General features: G+C 53.5%; 1 protein-coding gene across 1 annotated transcript in view; it reads left to right on the top strand.

Moving 5' to 3' along the window:
- Positions 1-1,617: 1,617 nt before the first annotated feature.
- LOC311510602 (syntaxin-binding protein 2-like) overlaps positions 1,618-20,056 on the top strand; it is a 38,095-nt gene continuing 19,656 nt past the window's right edge. The window contains exon 1 of the mRNA XM_084610391.1: positions 1,618-1,746. Within this exon, the coding sequence (XP_084466517.1) occupies positions 1,710-1,746 (37 nt within the window). The 5' untranslated portion in view covers positions 1,618-1,709. The remainder of the gene's footprint in view (positions 1,747-20,056) is intronic.

Genomic DNA, 20,056 nt, shown 5'->3' on the forward strand with positions numbered 1-20,056 from the left:
TGAGGCTGGGAGTGACCTTAGCTCCAGAAGCATCCCCTCTCCTGCTGCTAATGAGCAGCAGCAAGGGGCAAGACTAACAACTGAGCCACGTGTGGATCAAACCTACGGCCTTCAGCTGCTGAGACCCAGGCCTCTCTCTTGAGCCAAAGGAGGAGATCCCTTGGCTGGAATCAGTAGCAGGTTGTTATCCTTAAATTGGCCACTAGGGGGACACATGCACCAAGCCAGAGCAGCCTTAGGCCAGCCCAGGGTAGAGGTCCATGTAGGATTTGCCCCAACCCCGGTAGAGTTGCATCAGGGGCTGCCATGTAGCTGCCAGCTCCCAGTAGCCATGATGCCCAGCAAGGCACTGGGCAGTGCATTGCTAGTGCCCTTTGCAGCTGTTCACTAGGCTATTGGGGAGGGAGGGAAGGGTGAGGACGAGTCCCGCACCAGGGGAAGTGCTGGGCCAGCTGGAGGGGCCTGGTTGGTGAAGTTCTGGTTGAAATGATTGATGGTTTCAATTCTCCTGGGATTTTCTCGGATTAGAAATGATGGCCCAGGTGCCTGGAGCCTCATTACGGGAGGCTCCCACACAGTGGATGTGACCAGAATCCATAGAGCTCGGATCAGAGTGAGGCGAGCAAGGGCCCTGGCTTGGGGGCTGGAGTTAGAGGGTGAGCAGCCTGGGGGTGGGGAGCTAGTTGGAGTTGGGGACGAGGGGCCTGGCGAGGGCAGTGAGAGTTGGCCAAAAAGGGGCGGGGGGGGGGGTGTAAGAGACCTAGGAAAGGTCTGCTGGTTAGAGTGGTGGGGGTGAGGGACCCGGGTGATGGGGCAAGGGGACCAGCGAGGGTGCGAGGGGAGGCTGGCTGGAGGTGGGGGGCCAGAGGCCTGGCAGCGGGAGAGGGGAGGTTCGTTGGAGGTGGGGGGCAAGGGGCCCAGCTGAGGGAGTGGGGAAGCTGGTTGGAGGTGGGGGGCAAATCGCCTGGCAGGGGGAGGGGAGGCTGGGTGGAGTTGGGGGGCAAGGGGCCCTGTTGAGGGGGGTGGGTGGAGGTGGGGGGCGAGGGACACTGCTGAGGGGGAGATGCTGGTTGGAGGGGGGACTTGCAGCTCACTGGGGGGCCCTGACTGGAGTAGGCTGAGGCCCCACTACCCCAACCCAGTCCTCGCTTTAACCCTGCCCGAGGCCCCCGCCTCCCTCTGCGCCCCACGTGACCAGGTGGGGGTTCAGTGGGGACCTGCGTGGCCCTGTCACTGGGCGCCCGCCCCTTGGTGCCCAGGCCCAGCCCTCGCAGCGCCAGAAGTGGGGGGCTGCGGCGTTCGGCCGTCTTCAGCCTTGCAGACATCGACCCGCCAGCACCCCAGTTGCTTTATACTGAAATCAGTCACTGGGGGGGCTGGGCCCGTCCATCCGTGACACTGGGGGGGCCGGGCCCGTCCACCAGTGACTGATTTCAGCGTCACTAGGGGCCCTCGCCCAGCCCCACAGACACTCCCCAGAGCAGGCCAGGGAGAGGCCAGGGCGCGCCCAGGGGCAGGAGCAGCCGGGGCAGAACCCAGGAGTCCTGACTCGAGCCCCGCCCCCCGCGCAGTTGAGTCCCACTTCCACCCCCACGCTGGGGGGGGCGTGTCCCCACGCTCGGGGGGCGGGGCACGGGCGGGGCGAGCTCCTTGCCCCTGCCCCCGCGCGGAGCCGGAAGCGGCGGCGGCCCGAGCAGCAGGAAGCGGAGATGGCCCCGGCAGGGCTGAAGGCGGTGGTGGGCGACAGTGAGTGCGCGGCCGCGGGGGGCAGGGCCCGGTCGGGTGTGGGTCTGGGGGGGAGCAGGGCCCTGGGGCGGGGAGGAGGGGGTCTGCCCCACCCCCCAGGGCCGCCCCTTCCCTTGGGCTGGGGGGGCGGCGGCGTCTCCTCCTCTTTCCATCGGGGCGACTCCCGCCCTCGCATCTCCCCGGCACCCCGGCTGCGTCTCCGGCCCCGGCCCCCAGCCCGGCCGCTCAGCCTCTGGCAGAGGGCAGGGCTCCCTAGTGGCCAATGCTGCCTGATGCCCTGTGTGTGTGAGGGCCCCAGGGCCGTTTGTGGTTTCCCCCTACCTCCCCCCCCCAAGGATGATCCGGGAGCCCCCCAACGACACCCAACCAAGTATTGGGTGAAAGCCACCCCAGCCCAAAGCCGAGTTGCCCCAGATCCTCTAGCAGTGCCCAGGAGCGCCCCTGCGCCTGGAGGGGCACTTCCTGCTTCGCAGCTCACCTTAAGTCAAAACAAAAAGGAGGACTTGTGGCACCTTAGAGACTAACACATTCATTGGAGCGTAAGCTTTCGTGCGCGACAGCTCACTTCATCGGATGCACTTTAAGTCAGCTTCTTAAACTCTGACCCGCCCCAGTGACGGGTCAAGCTGCTGAGCTGGAGGGATCTCAGCAATAGTTAGGCAGGATCCAGGAACTGAAATCCGCTTCTGTGCACTGTTGTGTTCCTTGGTCCAGACCTCTGTGTCTTAGATTGGTGGTTGGCCCCCATGCTGTGGTATCTGGGCATCTCTCACTCTTTAGTATATTTGCCTCACCATCCCCTAGTTATTATCTCCTTTGTGCAGAGGGGCAATTGAGGCACAGAAACATGCAGCAACTTGCTCAGGGTCACACACGGAGTCGGTGGCAGAGCAAGGAATTGAATCCATGGTCTCTCAGATCCAAAGCTTGCACCCTCAAATCGACACCGCTGGGCCATCTTTCTTCTCTTGCAGCTGCCTAAATCCTGTCTGCTCTGTGTGGATGTTAAATGTCCTGCTGCTCTTTGTGAGGTTTTGTCCTGGTGTGCTGTGTGGAGGTGGTTGTGCTGATCCCCAGAAGTGGCTGCATTTTACTTAGTTCATAAAGAAATGTAGCCACATTTATAATTATTATTAACGTCTCCGTTGCGCCAGGCCAAGAGGCAAGTGAGCCATAGGCTCTGTGTTTTGCATTGCTCAAGGCTGCACACAGGCACACTAAACTCTGCCAATTTCCCCATTGCTGAAGGGGAGATGGTGGAGATTTGATCAGCTGCTGCCTCAGTCTGTGTAGCGTTTTCCATATGCAGGATCCTTTACAAGTGCTGGTTCTTGTTGCTTTCACTTCCACTTGGTAGTGCCTGTCCATGATGGATCAGCCAGGTGTGGTTTCCCATTGACATAACATCCAGGATACAGGAGGGATAAAGATCTGTCCTCCTTATGTCGTCTCCTTAAGCTCTCCTGCAAACCGTGTCCTGCTTGGCTTTGGACTGGGGAAGCTCCCCAGGGCTCCAGACACAGGTAGAGGGAGACATCTGGTGCTTTTTGCAGGCTTTGACCTGGTTTAAAGCACCACTTAGGGGGAAAGAGGAGAAACTGGCAAGAAGTTATAGGCTAGCACTTATCCCATAGTCGATCATGCAACAGATGCCTGAACAACTCATTGGTTCATCTGACACCTCTGTGAGGGAGGTGGATAGAGATGAGAGCTAGGCTGGGCAGGCTATGCAGAGAAACCACCAGGTGAAGTTAGGATTTGTGTTATATTGGAAGCTGTGTGAGGCAGGGATTGTCTCTCTTGTTCTGCGTCCAGCGCCTAGCACAATGAGGGCCTGAGCCAGCTCTGCGGCTCCTGGGCTAGGTGCTACTGTAATGTATGTAGTAGGTATACCACGCAAGGCAGCTCCAGCTGCCAGATCTCTTCCGAAGAGTTGATTCTGACATAGCTGTGCAGGCCTCTTTCCAAAGGCTTTGCACTGCGGTCACCTTGTCTTTCCTCTGTAAAGATCCAGTAAGATCAGCACCAGATTCTCCAGTTAAACAGCCATCTGGGGAATGCTTGAAGGCAGAACTTTGCTGTCTTGCGTGCTTTATCACCGGCATGAAATCCAGCGACCTCTCCTTGCTTCTCAGTAGAGACGGATAGCTGAGATTATGTGCCCTATGTTGATGTAGAGAGGTGTCATGTCACTAAGGCCTTGTCTGTGGTTGGGATTCAGTTCAGCAGCTAGGAGCCGGTGTAGTGGTCCTGGTATAAGTCTCAGAAATGAGGAGGAAAGCTGTAATTTGCACTGCTGGAAACACCGGTATAGCACAGTTTGCTCCCATACAACTTTTCTTGGCTACTTTTGTATGTTACCCCCTTTTCCCTTCACCAGCTGTCTTGTCTCCTTAGGCTGTCAGCTCTCTGGAGCAGGGACTGTCTACTACTGTCTTTGTACAGTGCCTAGCACAGCACCAGTTCTTGGTGGGTCCCCAGGCACTACAGTACTCACGATCCCTAGCTCTCGTCTAGTGTTTTTTGTGAGTAGAGGTCAAAGCGCTTTGCAGAGGAGATTAGTATCATTATCTGCCTGTTACTAATAGGGAAACTGAGGCACAAAGAGGGGGACGTGACCTGCCCAGGGTCACCCAGCAGGCTAGTGACAGAGCCAGGAATAGAACCTGTGTCTCCTGAGTCCCATCCTGTGCTTTCTCCCCTTGACCACACTGCCTGTACTTGGTCTTTGCACCTGTTGCTAGTCACCAGTGGCTGAATCCCAAGGATAAATCAGGCCTAAAACTTTATCTTCCCAAAATGTCGTACAGAGCATTTACTGAACCCCTGACCAGTTGAAATAAGCAAAGAGTAAATGATGGGATGCTGTGGGCTTCAAATGTAGGGTCTCTGTAATGTTGATCTTGTGCAGTGTAACAATTAAGCATGGTACAATTTGCTTCTTGTTTATAACGGGTTAAGGAGAAATGGGTCACACTTTGTTTTAGGAATCCATTTTGAAAGGGTTATAAATAAGATATTTGAATGAATGGGTAATCAATTACAGAGTCTACTGGATGGGTAACACCTTTCACTGGTGCACTTAGCCATCTGACAAGTGCTACTCATGTCTAACATGCTTATAACTTCTGTTAACCCATTGTACGTAGAACCTTAAAATCCAGCCTGTCTGATAGGATAATTTGCAGTTAGCTGTTATGTCCTTCTAGGTTTTGCTCTAACTACGTTACTGTAGAAGAAAGAAGGGTTTAGTCAGAAGCATTAACATTAAGTATATCAGTGAAAACTGCTGCTAAGAAATGCAGAATTCAGCTGGAGAAAAAGCAGACAAAGTAGTCCACATAGCTTAGGTTCTTGAATAACGAGAATGGGCTGTAACTTTATATTCTCTCTGTTGGGGGGAGGCTCGGCAGTTCTTGTAGAGCTGGGGAAAATCTTTGTTTTTTCAGTTGTCTGTTCCCTTTGGAAAATTCCATAACTTGCAAACTCTGCTGTGTTTGCTTCCAGCAGCTATTATCAGAACTAGGTTGCAAAGGGAAGGAGGGGAATGGAGGGAGAGTTTTGGAGAGAATGTTCCATCCAGGCCGGGGGTTGGGTTTGGCATAGCCCTGCCTGCCCTTCAGTAGTATCGCGTTGTGATGCAGGATGTAATCGGCGCCTCCAGGCCTAGGATCAGTGACTGTGCTGGCACACTCTGGCTCATCCTTTCCCATCCCTGCTGCTCTTCTCTGCAACGGGAGATGGTTTGGGGTGAACTTAAACATGGCTAGAGAGTGCAGAACTGGGAGTGTTAGAGGAGTCTGGAGGCACAAAACCAAATCCCCAACCGGGGCAGGGTCAGGTGTGTGGCCTGTTTCCATTCCATGGCACTGAGATCACAGTATATCAAAGGCATCAGTGCTGTCCCATCCCTATTGACATGCAAGGTCCACCTTGTTATGCTGAGAATAAAGGAGGCATGAATGGCAGGTAGATACAGAACAAATTACAAAAGATGTTCCTGTGGCTAGCAAGCAGCGAGCCTGCGGGATTCCTAGCAGCACTAGACCCTGGAGTCGGGAGCACGGGCTGGGTATCTGCACAAGGAAGAACATTTGTAGCCAGCTGCTGACAGAGGACGATGTGGAAGTCAACAAATGGCTACGCAGGTGGTGTAGGAGAGAAGGCTTTGGATTCTTTGACCATGGGATGGTGTTCCAAGAAGGAGGAGTGCTGGGCAGAGATGGGCTCCACCTAACAAAGAGAGGGAAGACCATCTTTGCAAGCAGGCTGGCTAACCTAGTGAGAAGGGCTTTAAACTATGTTCACCAGGAGAAGGAGACCAAAGCCCTGAGGTAAGTGGGGATGTGGGATACTGGAAGGAGACACGAGCAGGAGAGCGTGAGAGGGGAGGGCTCCTGCTTCATACTAAGAGAGCAGGACAAACAGCAAGTTATCTCAAGTGCCTATACACAAATACAAGAAGCCTGGGGAACAAGCAGGGAGAACTGGAAGTCCTGGCACAGTCAAGGAATTATGATGTGATTAGAATAACAGAGACTTGGTGGGATAACTCACATGACTGGAGTACTGTCATGGATGGATATAAACTGTTCAGGAAGGACAGGCAGGGCAGAAAAGGTGGGGGAGTTGCATTGTATGTAAGGGAGCAATATGACTGCTCAGAGCTCCGGTATGAAACTGCAGAAAAACCTGAGAGTCTCTGGATTAAGTTTAGAAGCGTGAGCAACAAGGGTGATATCGTGGTGGGAGTCTGCTATAGACCACCGGACCAGGGGGATGAGGTGGATGAGGCTTTCCTCCGGCAACTCACGGAAGTTACTGGATCACAGGCCCTGGTTCTCATGGGAGACTTCAATCACCCTGATATCTGCTGGGAGAGCTTAGAATCATAGAATATCAGGGTTGGAAGGGACCTCAGGAGGTCATCTAGTCCAATCCCCTGCTCAAAGCAAGACCAACACCAACTAAATCATCCAAGCCAAGGCTTTGTCAAGCCGGGCCTTAAAAACCTCTAAGGATGGAGGCATTAAGTGGGGGGATGCCAGGGACAGGCAGAGCTAGTGAAGCTGATGGACCATGTTGGCCCAAGAACTAATGGAGATAACCTGGCCAGGAGTAAACCGGCTGAGCTTCCACCAGGCCCTGGAGAGGCCAGGCTGCAGCCTGCTCCGTCTAACATGGAGGTCAGCCCATTTCTCCTGCTATCTGGTGGTAGCAGCACATCCCCAGCTTTACCAGGTGCCCCACCCCCCCCAGATGCCATGGCCCCATGGCACACTGCTGCCTTTCTGCATGGCAGCAGGCAGAGAAACCTGACCTCCTCTCAGCCCAGACTGTAGCACTGTATTCACTGCATGCTAGTCCCAGGCTGCCTTTCCCTGGAGCGTCTGGAGCTGAAGACAGAGCCTGACTGGCAGCATCTGAGCTCAGATCAAATCCTGCATCATGACATGATACAAACAGACTGAACCCAGCTCCTCCAAGCCCTGGGCCTGGGTGGAAAGAGCTCTCCAGACTCACTCAATTCCCCTTCTCCCCTTTGCGACAGCCGCTCTGAGAAATCCATTTTCAGCAGAACCCCAGACAGGTTCCCCCTTTGCGAATTACACAGGAACATCAGAGAGGCAGGAGCCGCCTGGCTCCAGGAGTCCAGTCCTGGCTATTGCAGGCTGCCCCATCATACAGTCTTCTTCTGAAACTGATATTGCTCCATCTCCAAGCTAGCTAGGTTCTCTCCCCCCATTGCATCGACTGGGAGGCTGCTCAAGCCATCAAATCCTTAAAAAATGGGCAGGCTCCTGGCAAGGATAACTTGAATGGAGAATTGTTCAAGGTAAATCCTAAATTAGCAGCATCTATCCAGGCCCCTCAATTTACATCAGTCTGGGAAAGGGAAAAAGTGCCAGATGAGTGAACCAATGTGGTTATAATGAAGATACCAAAGAAAGGAATAATAGAAACACAGACTATTAGGGTTGGAAAAAAACCTTGGAGGTCATCTAGTCCAATCCCCCGCTCAAATCAGGACCAACACCACCTAAATCATCCCAGCCAGGGCTTTGTCAAGCTTGACCTTAAAAACCTCTAAGGATGGAGATTGCATCACCTCCCTTGGTAACGCATTTCCTCCACCCTCCTAGTGAAATAGTGTTTCCTAATATCCAACCTAGACCTCCCCCACTGCAGCTTGAGACCATTATTCCTTGTTCTGTCATCTGCCACCACTGAGAAAAGCCAAACTCCATCTTCTTTGGAACCCCCCTTCAGGTAGTTGAAGGCTGCTATCAAATCCCCCCCCCCTTCTGCAAACTAAATAAGCCCAGTTCTCTCAGCCTCTCCTCGTAAGTCATGTGCCCCAGCCCCCTAATCCTTTTTTGTTGCCCTCCACTGGACACGCTCCATTTTTTTAACATCCCTCCTGTAGTGTGTGTGTGTGTGTGTGGGGGGGGGGGGGACTAAAACTGGACACAGTACTCCAGATGAGGCCTCACCAATGTTGAATAGTGGGGAACAATCATGTCCCTCGATCTGCTGGCAGTGCCCCTACTCATACATCCCAATATGCCTTCTTAGCAACAAGGGCACACTGCTGACTCGTATCCAGCTTCTCATCCACTGTAATCCCCAGGTCCTTTTCTGTAGAACTGCTGCTTAGCCAGTCGGTCCCCAGTCTGTAGTGGTGCATGGGATTCTTCCGTCCTAAGTGCAGGACTCTGCACTTGTCCTTGTTGAACCTCATTAGATTTCTTTTGGCCCAATCCTCCAATTTGTCTAGTTTATTCTGGACCCTTTCCCTACCCTCCAGCATATCCATCTCTCCCTCCATTTTAGTGTCATCTGCGAACTTGCTGAGGGTGCGATTCATCCCGTCGTCCAGATCATTAATGAAGATGTTGAACAAAACAAGCCCCAAGACCTACCCCTGGGGCACTCCGCTTGATACTGGCTGCCAACTAGACATGGAGCCATTGATCACTACCCATTGAGCCCGACAATTTAGCCAGCTTTCTGTCCACCTTATAGTCCATTCATCCAGCCCATACTTCTTTAACCTGCTGGCAAGAACACTGTGGGAGAGACGGTATCAAAAGTTTTGCTAAAGTCAAGATATATCACATTCACCGCTTTCCCCATATCCACAGAGCCAGTTGTCTCATCATACTCTCAGTGACTGTAATAACTGTCGTGGTATCACACTTTTATCTGTGCCAAGCAAAGTATTGTATAAGATCATAGTCCGTGTATATCGGGGCTGTTGTTAGAGTTCTCAGAAAAGAGCAAGTTGGTTTTGAGAAAGGGTGTAGATGCACAGACCAGATCTTCACTATATGAAACATTAACAGAACCGTGCTTAGAATGGCAACAGCAACTCTACATAAATTTCATAGACTTTGAGAAGGCTTTTGATAGCCTTCACAGGACCAGCCTGTGACGGGTTCAGTCACAGAGATTCCCTTGGGACTGTCACCTGATGTGCAGAAATTACCTCTGAGCCCGTTTTCTGTGACCGCTTGGGACTCCAGAACCCTGCCTTGTTGAGCCAGACACACTAGCCTGCTATAACACAGACCCAGGGTCTGGGCCCCGCCCCCAAAGCTGTGGACTGTAACTAAAAACAGCTCAGCAGCTTACCTGTCTTCAGGACCCAGACACCCAGCTCCCAATGGGATCCAAACCCCAAATAAATCTGTTTTGCTCTGTATAAAGCTTATACAGGGTAAATTTGTAAATTGTTTGCCTTCTATATCACTGATAGAGAGAGATGCACAGCTGTTTGCTCCCCCAGGTATTAATCACTTACTCTGGGTTTATTAATAAACAAAAGTGATTTTATTAAGTATAAAAAATAGGATTTAATTGGTTTCAAGTAATAGCCACAATGAAGTAAATCTCAAAGCAAAGTAACACAAGTCTAAGCCTAATACTACCTGCAATCAGTTTCTTATTGTATCTCGCCCTCAGAGATGTTCCAATAAGCTTCTTTCCCAGACTAGTATCAGAGGGGTAGCCGTGTTAGTCTGGATCTGTAAAAGCGGCAAAGAGTTCTGTGGCACCTTATAGACTAACTGACGTATTGGAGCATAAGCTTTTCGTGGGTGGGTATTCATCCATGAAAAGCTTATGCTCCAATACGTCTGTTAGTCTATAAGGTGCCACAGGACTCTTTGCCGCTTTTACAGATCCAGACTCCTTCCTAGTCTGGACCCAGTTACTTCCCCTGGTACAGTCTTTGTTAGATCCGGCAGACATCGCAGGTGGTAAGCAGGGGTTTTCTCATGACTGGCACCCCCTTTGTCCTGCTCCACCCCGTTTTTATAGCTTTGGCACAAGGCAGGAATCTTTTGTCTAAGCTTGTCCCCACCCCCGCCTCATCAATGGAAAAGTACAAGGATTAAGATGGATTCCAGTAGCATGTGACATGGTGACATGTCACTGTAAGACCCCTCGTCTACATTCTTCCTGGGTTGGTTCACAGGTACACAGGAAGGTTTGCCGGTAAATAAACCATTTACAACCAGTTGTCCTAGTCGGTGGGAGCCATCAAGATTCTAAACCACCATTAATGGCCCACACTTTGCATAATTACAATAGGACCTCAGAATTATATTTCATATTTCTAGCTTCAGATACAAGAATGATCTATGCATACAAATAGGAGGAATATATACAGTAGGTTATAACCTTTGTTATGATACCTTACAAGAGACCTTTTGCATAAAACATATTCCAGTTACATCATATTCACACTCATAAGCATACTTCTATAAAACACATGGAGCACAATGTCACACAGCCTATGGTGCATTCTGCGGACACATGGACTTCCTTTCCGTATAATCAAGGTCCTTAAAAGCTTCTATTTCAACTTTATATGCAGTGTTGATCAGTGACCTCAGTTTTGAAGTCAAAACAGGAGTACGTCAGAGGTGTGTCATTGCCATCGTCTGGGTAATGCGGCGTACAACAGAAGACATGCCAAGAGGCATTAAATGGACACTCTTGAAGACCTGGACTTCGCAGATGATGTCGCTCTCCTATCACATACCCAACACCATATACAAGAAAAAACAACTCCACTCAACGCATTCAGCCAGCAAATTGGACTGAAAATCCATCTCAATAAGACAGATATGACCTAGCCTGCTACACCCAGGGTTGTGAGTTCAATCCTTGAGGGGGCCATTTAGGGAACTGGGGCAAAAATTGGGGATTGGTCCTGCTTTGAGCAGGGGGTTGGACTAGATGACCTCCTGAGGTCCCTTCCAACCCTGATATTCTATGATTCTATGATTCTAAGTGAAACGAGTTCGCCCAAAAAAATATGGCAAAGAGATATGGAAGCAGAGCTGAAAAACCTGGGGCTTAGCTGGGGAACCATTGAAAGACTTGCCAGAAACAGACAGGAGTGGAGGAGCTTGGTCACTGCCCTAAATGCTAGAGGCGTAATAGGAACATGATGATGATAACATGCTACCAGCGTGATGCGGTGGCAGGAGGCCAGTTCTGTGTGTACAGAGGCAGCACGTTGCAGAGTAAGAGGGGGCAAGTTCTTTCTGTCTGCAGCTAGCTAGCTTTGGTGTGGCCACTATGGGAATGCCACAGGCAGTTTTCTGGGATCCAGGTACAAGGGGGCTCTTGGCAAAATGGCAGAGGAGAGCTAACCAAATGGCACTGCTTACCACCAGGGTGAAGCTGGTCTGTGCAGGAGATGGAACTGTTAGGATATAGATATTTAGGCCTGTCTGTAAAGGCCTATACTCTAAGAATTTAGGGATATTCTTATCACTTAGCTAGTTATAGAGGTATAAAAGAGAGAATCAAAATCACTGTGTGACTGTATAAGGCCTTTGGCTAAGCAGCAGAGGCATCCATAAGCTGGAAATTGAATGGTCACATCCTCACATTCTAAACTAGTCACATTGAAATAAGGTGCTGTTGGGCTGTTAAGAATACAATCCTGTCCTATCACCTCCAGAGAAAGGGAAGGGCCTAGAAGATGTAAAAGGAAACTTAGTTTGATAGCATCCTGTCTGGCAAGAACTCACTTATCAATAGCTGGGATGTGAAATCCTCACTTTTGTATTGTTTTGTCGTCATAGTTCCCACTTCGTTATTGTTTGTCTGTATAATCTCTGTCTGGTTCTGTGATTGTTTCTGTCTGCTGTATAATTAATTTTTGCTGGGTGTAAACTAATTAAGGTGGTGGGATATAATTGGTTACATAATCATATTACAATAGGTTAGGATTGGTTAGTTAAATTTCAGGAAAATGATTGGTTAAGGTATAGCTAAGCAGAACTCAAGTTCTACTATATAGTCTGCAGTCAATCAGGAAGTGGGTGGGTTTGTGGGGGGGAAGTGGGAACAGGGAATGGGGTTGGGGAATCATGTTTTGTTAAGGGGGGTGCGGAATGGGAACAGGGACACAGGCAAGGCTCTGTGGTGTCAGAGCTGGGAAGGGGGACAACTAAGGAAGGAAACTGGAATCATGCTTGCTGGAAGTTCACCCCAATAAACATCGAATTGTTTGCACCTTTGGACTTCAGGTATTGTTGCTCTCTGTTCATGCGAGAAGGACCAGGGAAGTAAGCCGGTGAAGGAATAAGCCCCTAACAGGAACTTCCTCAGGGGCTGGTCCCAGACTGGGGAACTGCCTGCCACATGAACTAGGGACTGTCCCAAACCTCCCTACCTCCTGCTTCAAATGCCAGGCATCCTTCTCTGATTGGCCTTCTCCAATATAAACACGGAGCAGAACCCTATCAAAACAAAACCCTCCTGGGAACACCCAGTTCTCCCCTGGGGAGGGAGGGAGAGGATGAACGACACGTGACCATTGTTAGTCGCAGCTCATGCAGGTGCTGTGGTGATGAGGGTGGGATAAGAGCCTGAATAGAACAAAGGTGCATGAGGATATGGAGTGGAGCTGGCCTGTGCTATCACTAATGGCTGATGCTCATGGCTGTTTACCGGCTTGCTGGGCTGTGCGAGAGGGATCAGAACAAAGCTGGGGAGATCATTATATACATTGCAGTCAGAATGAGAGCTGAAAAGGGCCTGCTCAAAGGACAAAGGGAGCTGCACTCCAGCAGCCGGAAGAGAGCTATTAGCTGGGGCTAGTTACTGGAGGTGGAAATGGTTCAATTGTACCTGTCGCGGCGCCGGCAGGTGCAGGGAGGAGGGGAAAGTAGTGCCTGCCAGCCCCTTGTGCACAACATCCTGAGCCGTGAGTGAGAACCGAGGGATAGTTCTGGGCCTCTCTCCTCCAAGCTGCCTAGCGTTTGGGAACCTTTGTAAACTCCCATTCCCCTGGCCTTGCTTTGATGGGAACCGCGGATAGCATCACTAGCGGGAGGGTGGGGCCTGGGGACAGTGCCCTAGAGGGAATCCCAGCCCCACTGCTGCCCTGGAAGAGGGAGGGTGCTAGGATTTATGCGGACGCCTGGCAGATCAGCGGCTGATATGTTTGAGCCTCTGGGACGCAGAGCGAATGTTCAGAGAGCTCTGCTGTGTCTGTCCTCCCCTGCAAACAGCCCCGGGTGTAGGGGTATGAAACTGACTGGGTCTGCGATGGTCTCCCTGATTCCCACAGGCTGCCTAATAGCATTGGTGAAACTGGAATCCAGCAGCAGCGTAGCAAAGCCCTGAGCAGCTGTGGAGGTGTTAAGAACTGTCTCTGCAGGCTCAGGAAAATGGCTCTGCCTCAGGATCGGTGTTTGGGATGGGACATCTTTATCACCGTGAGAGCACAACCTGCAAGGCTACAGAAATTCATGGCTCAGGCCCCAGGTTTTCTGGGGAAAGTGTCCCCTCCTCTGCTGGAGAAGGGGGTTTTCAGGCTCTGCCTTAGACATTGATCAGGCCCTGGCTGTGATGATGATCAGAGACCATATCATTATCCCCATTTTACAGATGAGGGAAGCTGAGGCATGAGGGGGGGGTGCACAGGGTCACCCAGCTGGCGAACACACGAGCTGGGTCTAAAATCCGGGTCTCCCAAGTCCCAGCCAAGCACCGTATCCACTAGGCCACGCGGTACTGGCGATTTCCTGAAAACGTCCCACTGGAGCAGGTTTTAGCGCAGGTTGGCCACTGGCACTTCACCACAGAGCTGCGCAGACCTGCCCTGAGCAGGAGAAATGCAGCTGCAGGCTACGCTCGTACTCCCGCCATCGGTGCTCCCTTTCGGATGCCTTCAGCAGGGCAGGCAGAGCCTGCATCACGCAGCTCATGACAGGGCTCACAAAGGCCCTGTGACCACGTCCCATCTCCAGTGCGATCATGCCTTGGCCGGGCTGGTGTGGGGGACGCTCACAGAAGAGCAGCAGTTTAGGGAGGCTGATGGCTCCGGGGACAAGAGGGGTGCAGAACGTTGCAGTTAGTTCAGCGAGTCTCCCACGGAAACAGCTCTTGGATCTAGAAATGATGTGCCACCTGCGTGGCGAGCCAGCTGCCTGTGCTCCTTTAACTCACCTTCCGGAGTGGAGCAAGGCTATTGAGAGGGCTGATGCATACGATCAGAGGACAGCTGCTCTCTCCTGAGTGCTGCCAAGGGACCCAAGCCCTGGCTTCCCTTCCCGCAGAGCCTGGTCAGCCTGAGGATTAAGGCTGGAGCTGAGAGAACGGTGCTCTGGAGTTCGAGCAGCAGGATGTTGTTTTCCCCCGTTATTGACGTGGCCGCTCCGGACAATGTGGATGGGATGCCTGCTTGCTTGCTCGGCGCAGGGGACCCTCTTGCACACGCTGCTCGGGTGATTTCCCAGAAGGCCCCTGGAAGGAACAAAGGTGGCTGGTGTAGAGACGATGAAGGTACAATTTGAACTTGAGCCCCTTACCAGGCTGGGTCAAATTGTTCCTCCCATTAGAGTTGCTCCCTGGAGCCAGCCTGTGCTAGCACGAGGAGATGCTGTCATTTGGTAGCTCTGCCTGCGCTGATTGCTGGGTCCACCCTGTGTTCCAACCGGGTGGTGCTCAGGACACCTGGGTTCTATTCCCAGCTTTGCCACCAACCTGCCATGTGACCCTGGGCAAGCCCCTTCCTCGCTCTGTGCCTTAGTTTCCTCTCCTGCCCTTTGGCTGTTTGGGGAGGCACTGTCTCCTTGTGTGTAACGGGACCCTCCATCTGAAGTGGGGACTTGGGGGCTACTAATAGCTGCCTGGTAGGAGACACTCTTTAGCTGATCCTGTCCACGCTGTGAGGGCAGAGGGGTCCTGTGCAGAATGACCCAGGTCAGATATGATAGCGAGAATTCCCGTCATTAGCTGCGTGATGCTACTTTGCTCCCGCCCCCGACTGACACGTGGTGGTGTTTGTAAAGGCCACAGGATAGCAGAAAAGTCCCCGGTGGGTGCCATGGGGCCAGCAAGTGGTTGCTCCCTAGGCATGTGTACAGGGCTTGGTCCCATGTCCTGATGCTCAGGTTCCATTTCCATCTCGGCCTTGGGCAGCAACAGCCCCTGTGTTTGATCCCAGAGCAATGAGGGCCATGTAGATACCTAAGAGAGCTGGGACTGAACAGAACCCAGGAGTCCGGACTCCCAGGCTGGTGTTCATCCCTCTGGAGGCTGCTTTGCGGCCTGCTGGGTCTAAGTGGAAAGTTCTGGATCTGATATGAACCCTGTTGCTCCTTCTCATTGGCGATTTCCTCCTGCTGCTTTGTCTCCTTAGTGTTTTCCCGTCGCCCTAGAACATTCTATGAGCTGGGCTGTGCAGAGCCAGTCATTCCATCTGCTAGGAGCTGAGTTTGCTAGGGCTCAGGTCAGTCCACAGTGGAGAGGGGGTCATGTGGCATGTTCTGTTCTCATCTTTGCAGTATTTCAGCACCTCCCAGTCGTTCACCAAGCTCTGTGACTAACCTCCATCTTGTGAGGTTCATTCTTTCATCGCTCTCCTTCCGAGGAGAATTGTGTGTGCTGTGGAGGGTTGTTTAACTGTCCACACTGCTCCGTGTTTATATCAGAGAAGGGCACCTGGCACTTGGAGCAGGAAATGGGGAGGTTTGGGATGGTCTCTAGTTCATGTGGCGGGTAGTTCCACTGTCTGGGACTAGCCCCTAGGGAAGCTCTGTCTCTTGCACAGCTTCACCCTCATGGCAGAAAGCGCCCTGGGGCCTGACAAGCTGTGCTGTCGACCATGGTCCCCATCTCGGGGCTTTAGGCTCTGGTAGGCATCCTGGGCAAGGGAGTGCCTTGGAGAGAAGGACCGAGCCCTGGACCTTGACTCGCTTAACCCCCAACCTCTGGGGTGGACAGCAACAGCCTGGAGGAGAGGAGGGGAGATTCAGGCTGATTGGTACTGGTACTCTGCATAGGTGCCCACGCTGTGGGTGCTCTGGGGCTGGAGCACCCATGCAAAAAAATACAGTGGGTGCTCAGCAGCGCTGCCAATCAGCTGTTTGGCGGCTGGGGGAGAGGCTTGGGGGAGGGCAGTGAGCAGCGGCGGGTGAGGACCTTGGGGAAGGGTGGAGTGGGGCGGGAAGAGGCGAGGCATGGGTGGGGCATTTGGGGCAGGGCCAGAGTGGGGGTGGGGCCTATGGTACTCTGGGACTTCTGGCGTCCATGCAGAATGGACGGGGTGTCAGGGTAGCGTCTAATCCAGGAGACGCTGTCGGTGGCAAGGAACTCTGTGTCCATAACAGCGATGTTCCTGATTCCTGGTTACAAATCTGCAAAATTCCACAAGTGATCTAGGCGCCTAAAGCCCGTGGCCTGAGGCTCCTGAATGACTTGGGCTCTGTAGTCACAAAGTGCTTTCAAGATGCGTGCCCCTCCTGGTCATGCTGGTCTCTGTGAGCTGGGGGCCTGGCTGGCCCAGAGCGGTGGGACGGGAGGCAGAGAGTTGTGGAGAGGAGTCTGAACCCAGGCAGGGGTGGCAGTGCCTAGGAGGTTTCCCTGCACATGGCTCTTGGCTGGCCTGAGTGAATGCATTGGTGGGGGCAGTTCAGTGGCTCTCAGCAAGAGATCCAGGGAGTCAGGCTTTGGTGGGGCTGAGGCACCAGATCCTTGGCAGCAAGTACAGGCCTAGGCGAGCCAAAATCCGGTGAGCCAGGGTGTTCCTGACAGATGACGGGGCGGCTGGAAGAAGCAGCGGGGCTGGTCGCTAATCCCCGGCCCAGTCCTGTGCCAAGGCCATTAGTGCATTAGCAGCTTCGCTCTTCTGTACACAGCATCTGCGTGGCATGACGCGTGGGCTGGCCTTGGCACCGGCACTTGGCATGCCCCAAGTGCCAGGTGCCCCAGGGACTCGCCAAGAATGAACCCGTTCAGCCGACAGCCTCGGGGTGACACTCTGGAGACCAGCACCAGTGTGCTCTTCCAAACCCTCTCCTTCCTGCACAGCTAGCTGGCGGCTGCTCTCCTTCCCAGAGGTGACTGCATTTTGCCCAGGCAGAGAGTACACGCTGAGATCTTAGTGGCTGTAGAAAGAGATGTGGGGGGATAGCCAATGATTGTGTGTATTCAGGGGCTTCTCTCACGAGAGGGGGGGCCCAAGGGAATTAGATGCTGATCTCTGTGCATTGTGGAGGTGACTTTTGGCAGGGCGGATGTTACCCTGGAACTTGTGGTTAAGTCCCTGTTTTCATGTGTCCCCTCCGGGCTGTGGCGAGAATTGTGCCAGTCCCATGCCTATCTCGGGGTGTCAGAGAGTGCGTCCGCTTCCAGCAGGCGGTGGGGGCCTGGCTGACTCGGGGCAGGACTGGTCATCAATCAATCAATCTAGACTAGTAATGATTAGTGAGTTCTGTTCTGTTCTGCTGACAGCACCTTCTCTTGGGAGCTCCCTGGAGATCTGGGGAGCATGGTGAGGGGGCAGCAAATGATCTCATCGGGTGCCTGAATATGGCCAAAATGGATATACTGCATCGTTGTGTGACCTCAGTGAGTCCCCACCCACCCCCTGCCTCAGTTTCCCTATATGGAAAAATGGGTTCTACCTCTTTCCCAGGGGCTGGGTGAGACATTCTCTGAGCGAACCCTCCCCCCTTCCCTGTTCTCCAACCTTGTGTTGAGGGATTCAGGCTGAGCTGAAAACTCAGGGAAGGGAATGGGCCCACCGGTCTCTGGCTCCTGCTAGGTTGCATCAGGGTTCCAGGAAGTCCCTCTGGATCCCACTGGATCACTGAGCATGGCCCCTGCCATCCCAGGTGTGTGTGTGGTGGGGGAAGAGGTTGCAGCTCTGGGACACTCCAGTAGCATCCATGAACCTGTCCATGGAGCATGCAACTGCTGGCCCCTCTCCTCTGCCTAGTGGTGCTGCCCCCACTGTTGGTCTGGGTCTGTTCTGTGACCGATCTCCCACCACCTCTGTGCTGCAGCAACTGGTTGCTGATCAGTGCCTGGGCTTACAGGGCTGAGCCATCTGCCCCCTCCCTGGGACCTTCCCCAGAGGTCTGCATGGTTGCAGGGCCAGGGGGCAGCTTGTTAGATCTTAGCTTCCCATGACTCTGGAAACCATGGCCATAGGCAGTTGCCTGCTGCCTTTATCTCTGCTCTGCCCAGCCACGAGTCACCCCCACGCAGGAAATGACTTGCCGATACAAACATGGGTTGTGCTGCAAAAGATAATTTGTTCCCGGGACGGGTGCAGCTCTATAGCCACAGCCCCAGGCCAGCCCTGCGAGCGCTGGTGGCTCCAGTGCCAAGGCTGCCTCTGCCATAGAAGAGCAAACCCAGTCCTCTCGTCTCCTCAAGTGGGACAGGCCGGAAGCCCAGGCCAGGGGTGGCTGCAGCTCCTTTGGGCTTACACTTGATGAGCATGGCCTCCGCTGCCTTGTGCATGCTGGACTCTGCTGTGTTAGTTGCTATGTGTTAGTCATTGTCTTCTGGCATGACCCTGACCCGCTGTGAGGGCTGCGGGTCAGGAGTGAGGGGCACTGGTGGAGCTGGGAATGGGGGGGGGGGTGGAGCAAAGGGCTGGGATAGCAGGGGGCTGCAGTCAGGAGTGAGGGGCATCTGCAGAGCCATGAGGCAGGGATCCCAGGACTGGAATAGCTGCAGGTCAGGAGTGAGGCAGAGCTGGGGGGGACAGACCAGGGCTGGCATAGCAGGGGGCTGTGGACAGGAGTGAGGGGCACTGGCGGAGCTGGGAGTGGGTGGGAACCCAGGGCTGGGATAGCAAGGGCTCCAGTCAGTAGTGAGGGGCACTGGCACAGCTGGTGGGGGCAGCCCAGGGCTGGCGTGGGGGGGGGGTGTAGCTGCAGTTCAGGGTCGAAATGCGTGGAGAAAGCAGGTTCGTGTCTGCCTTCGCCATGTCTGGATCCAGTCTGTGCTGCCAGCCCCTTACCATGCACTCGAGCCCCACGTGCCCCAGTGAACGGGGCGTCCGCATGCCGCAGGTGTAAAGGAACTGCAGGAAAGCAGCAGGGAGGCCAGCGCGTCCTGGTGCAGAATAGCCCCTGGAGCCTCATTAGGGCCGAGCAGCCAAGTACTGATGGGCTAGAGGTGGGGTAGGGAGAGGCATTGCTTGAGTTATGGGGGAAACATAGCGTGTTGGGCAGTGCACTCACGCACACCAGCTACCGGGAGTGGGAGTGAGAGTGAGAGCACAGGTCAGGGTCTCGGGGCTATTGCCCTACGGGGCCAGCCAGAATCAGGTGCTTCGTAGGGGTAAAACAAACAGATGTATTATGGTAGCACCCAGGAGCCCCAGTCATGGACCAAGGCCCCATTTTGCAAGGCGTTGTACATTATTCATTAGGTGTATTATGGTAGTGCCCAGGAGCACCAGTCGTGGGCCAGGACCCCATTGTGCTAGGTGCTGTACATGATTTATTAGGTGTATTACGGTAGCACCCAGGAGCGCCAGTCATGGGTCAGGGTACCATTGTGCTGAGCTCAACAAAAAGATGGTGCTTGGCCCGAAGAGCTGACTATCTAATTGCTTCGCTTGGCCGTGGAAGGTGCCCAGGAGACAGGCCGGCAGTTCCCTGAGCGGGGCATGCCTTGGAGGGGTTCTATGTGCAGGACTCAGGATTTGAAGTCTTTGTCATGTTGCTGTTCCCCACATGCAGTAGAGGGTCCCTGGATCCCCTCCAGTCGAGAGGTGCTAGGCAGGATCTGTTCTCTTGCTGCACGGGGCCAGATCCTTAGTTCAGCTGCGCTCGTATCCAGCCTGGCAGAAAGGAAGGGGGATCAGACCCATGGCCTATCTAGCCTGTCACCCCACCACGATCGCTGACTGGGGGCTCTGCTAGGAGCACAACACTATCTGGCCTGAAAGCAGCCTCTGAGCCACTTCCCGAAGGGGTCCTTCCACCAGCCAGTGGGTCCTGGCTCAGGGCACAGCCATCCTGTCCGAGCCCACCAC

Source organism: Lepidochelys olivacea (assembly GCF_965140295.1).
Source record: "Lepidochelys olivacea isolate rLepOli2 genome assembly, chromosome: 20".
Classification (NCBI taxonomy): Eukaryota; Metazoa; Chordata; order Testudines; family Cheloniidae; genus Lepidochelys; species Lepidochelys olivacea.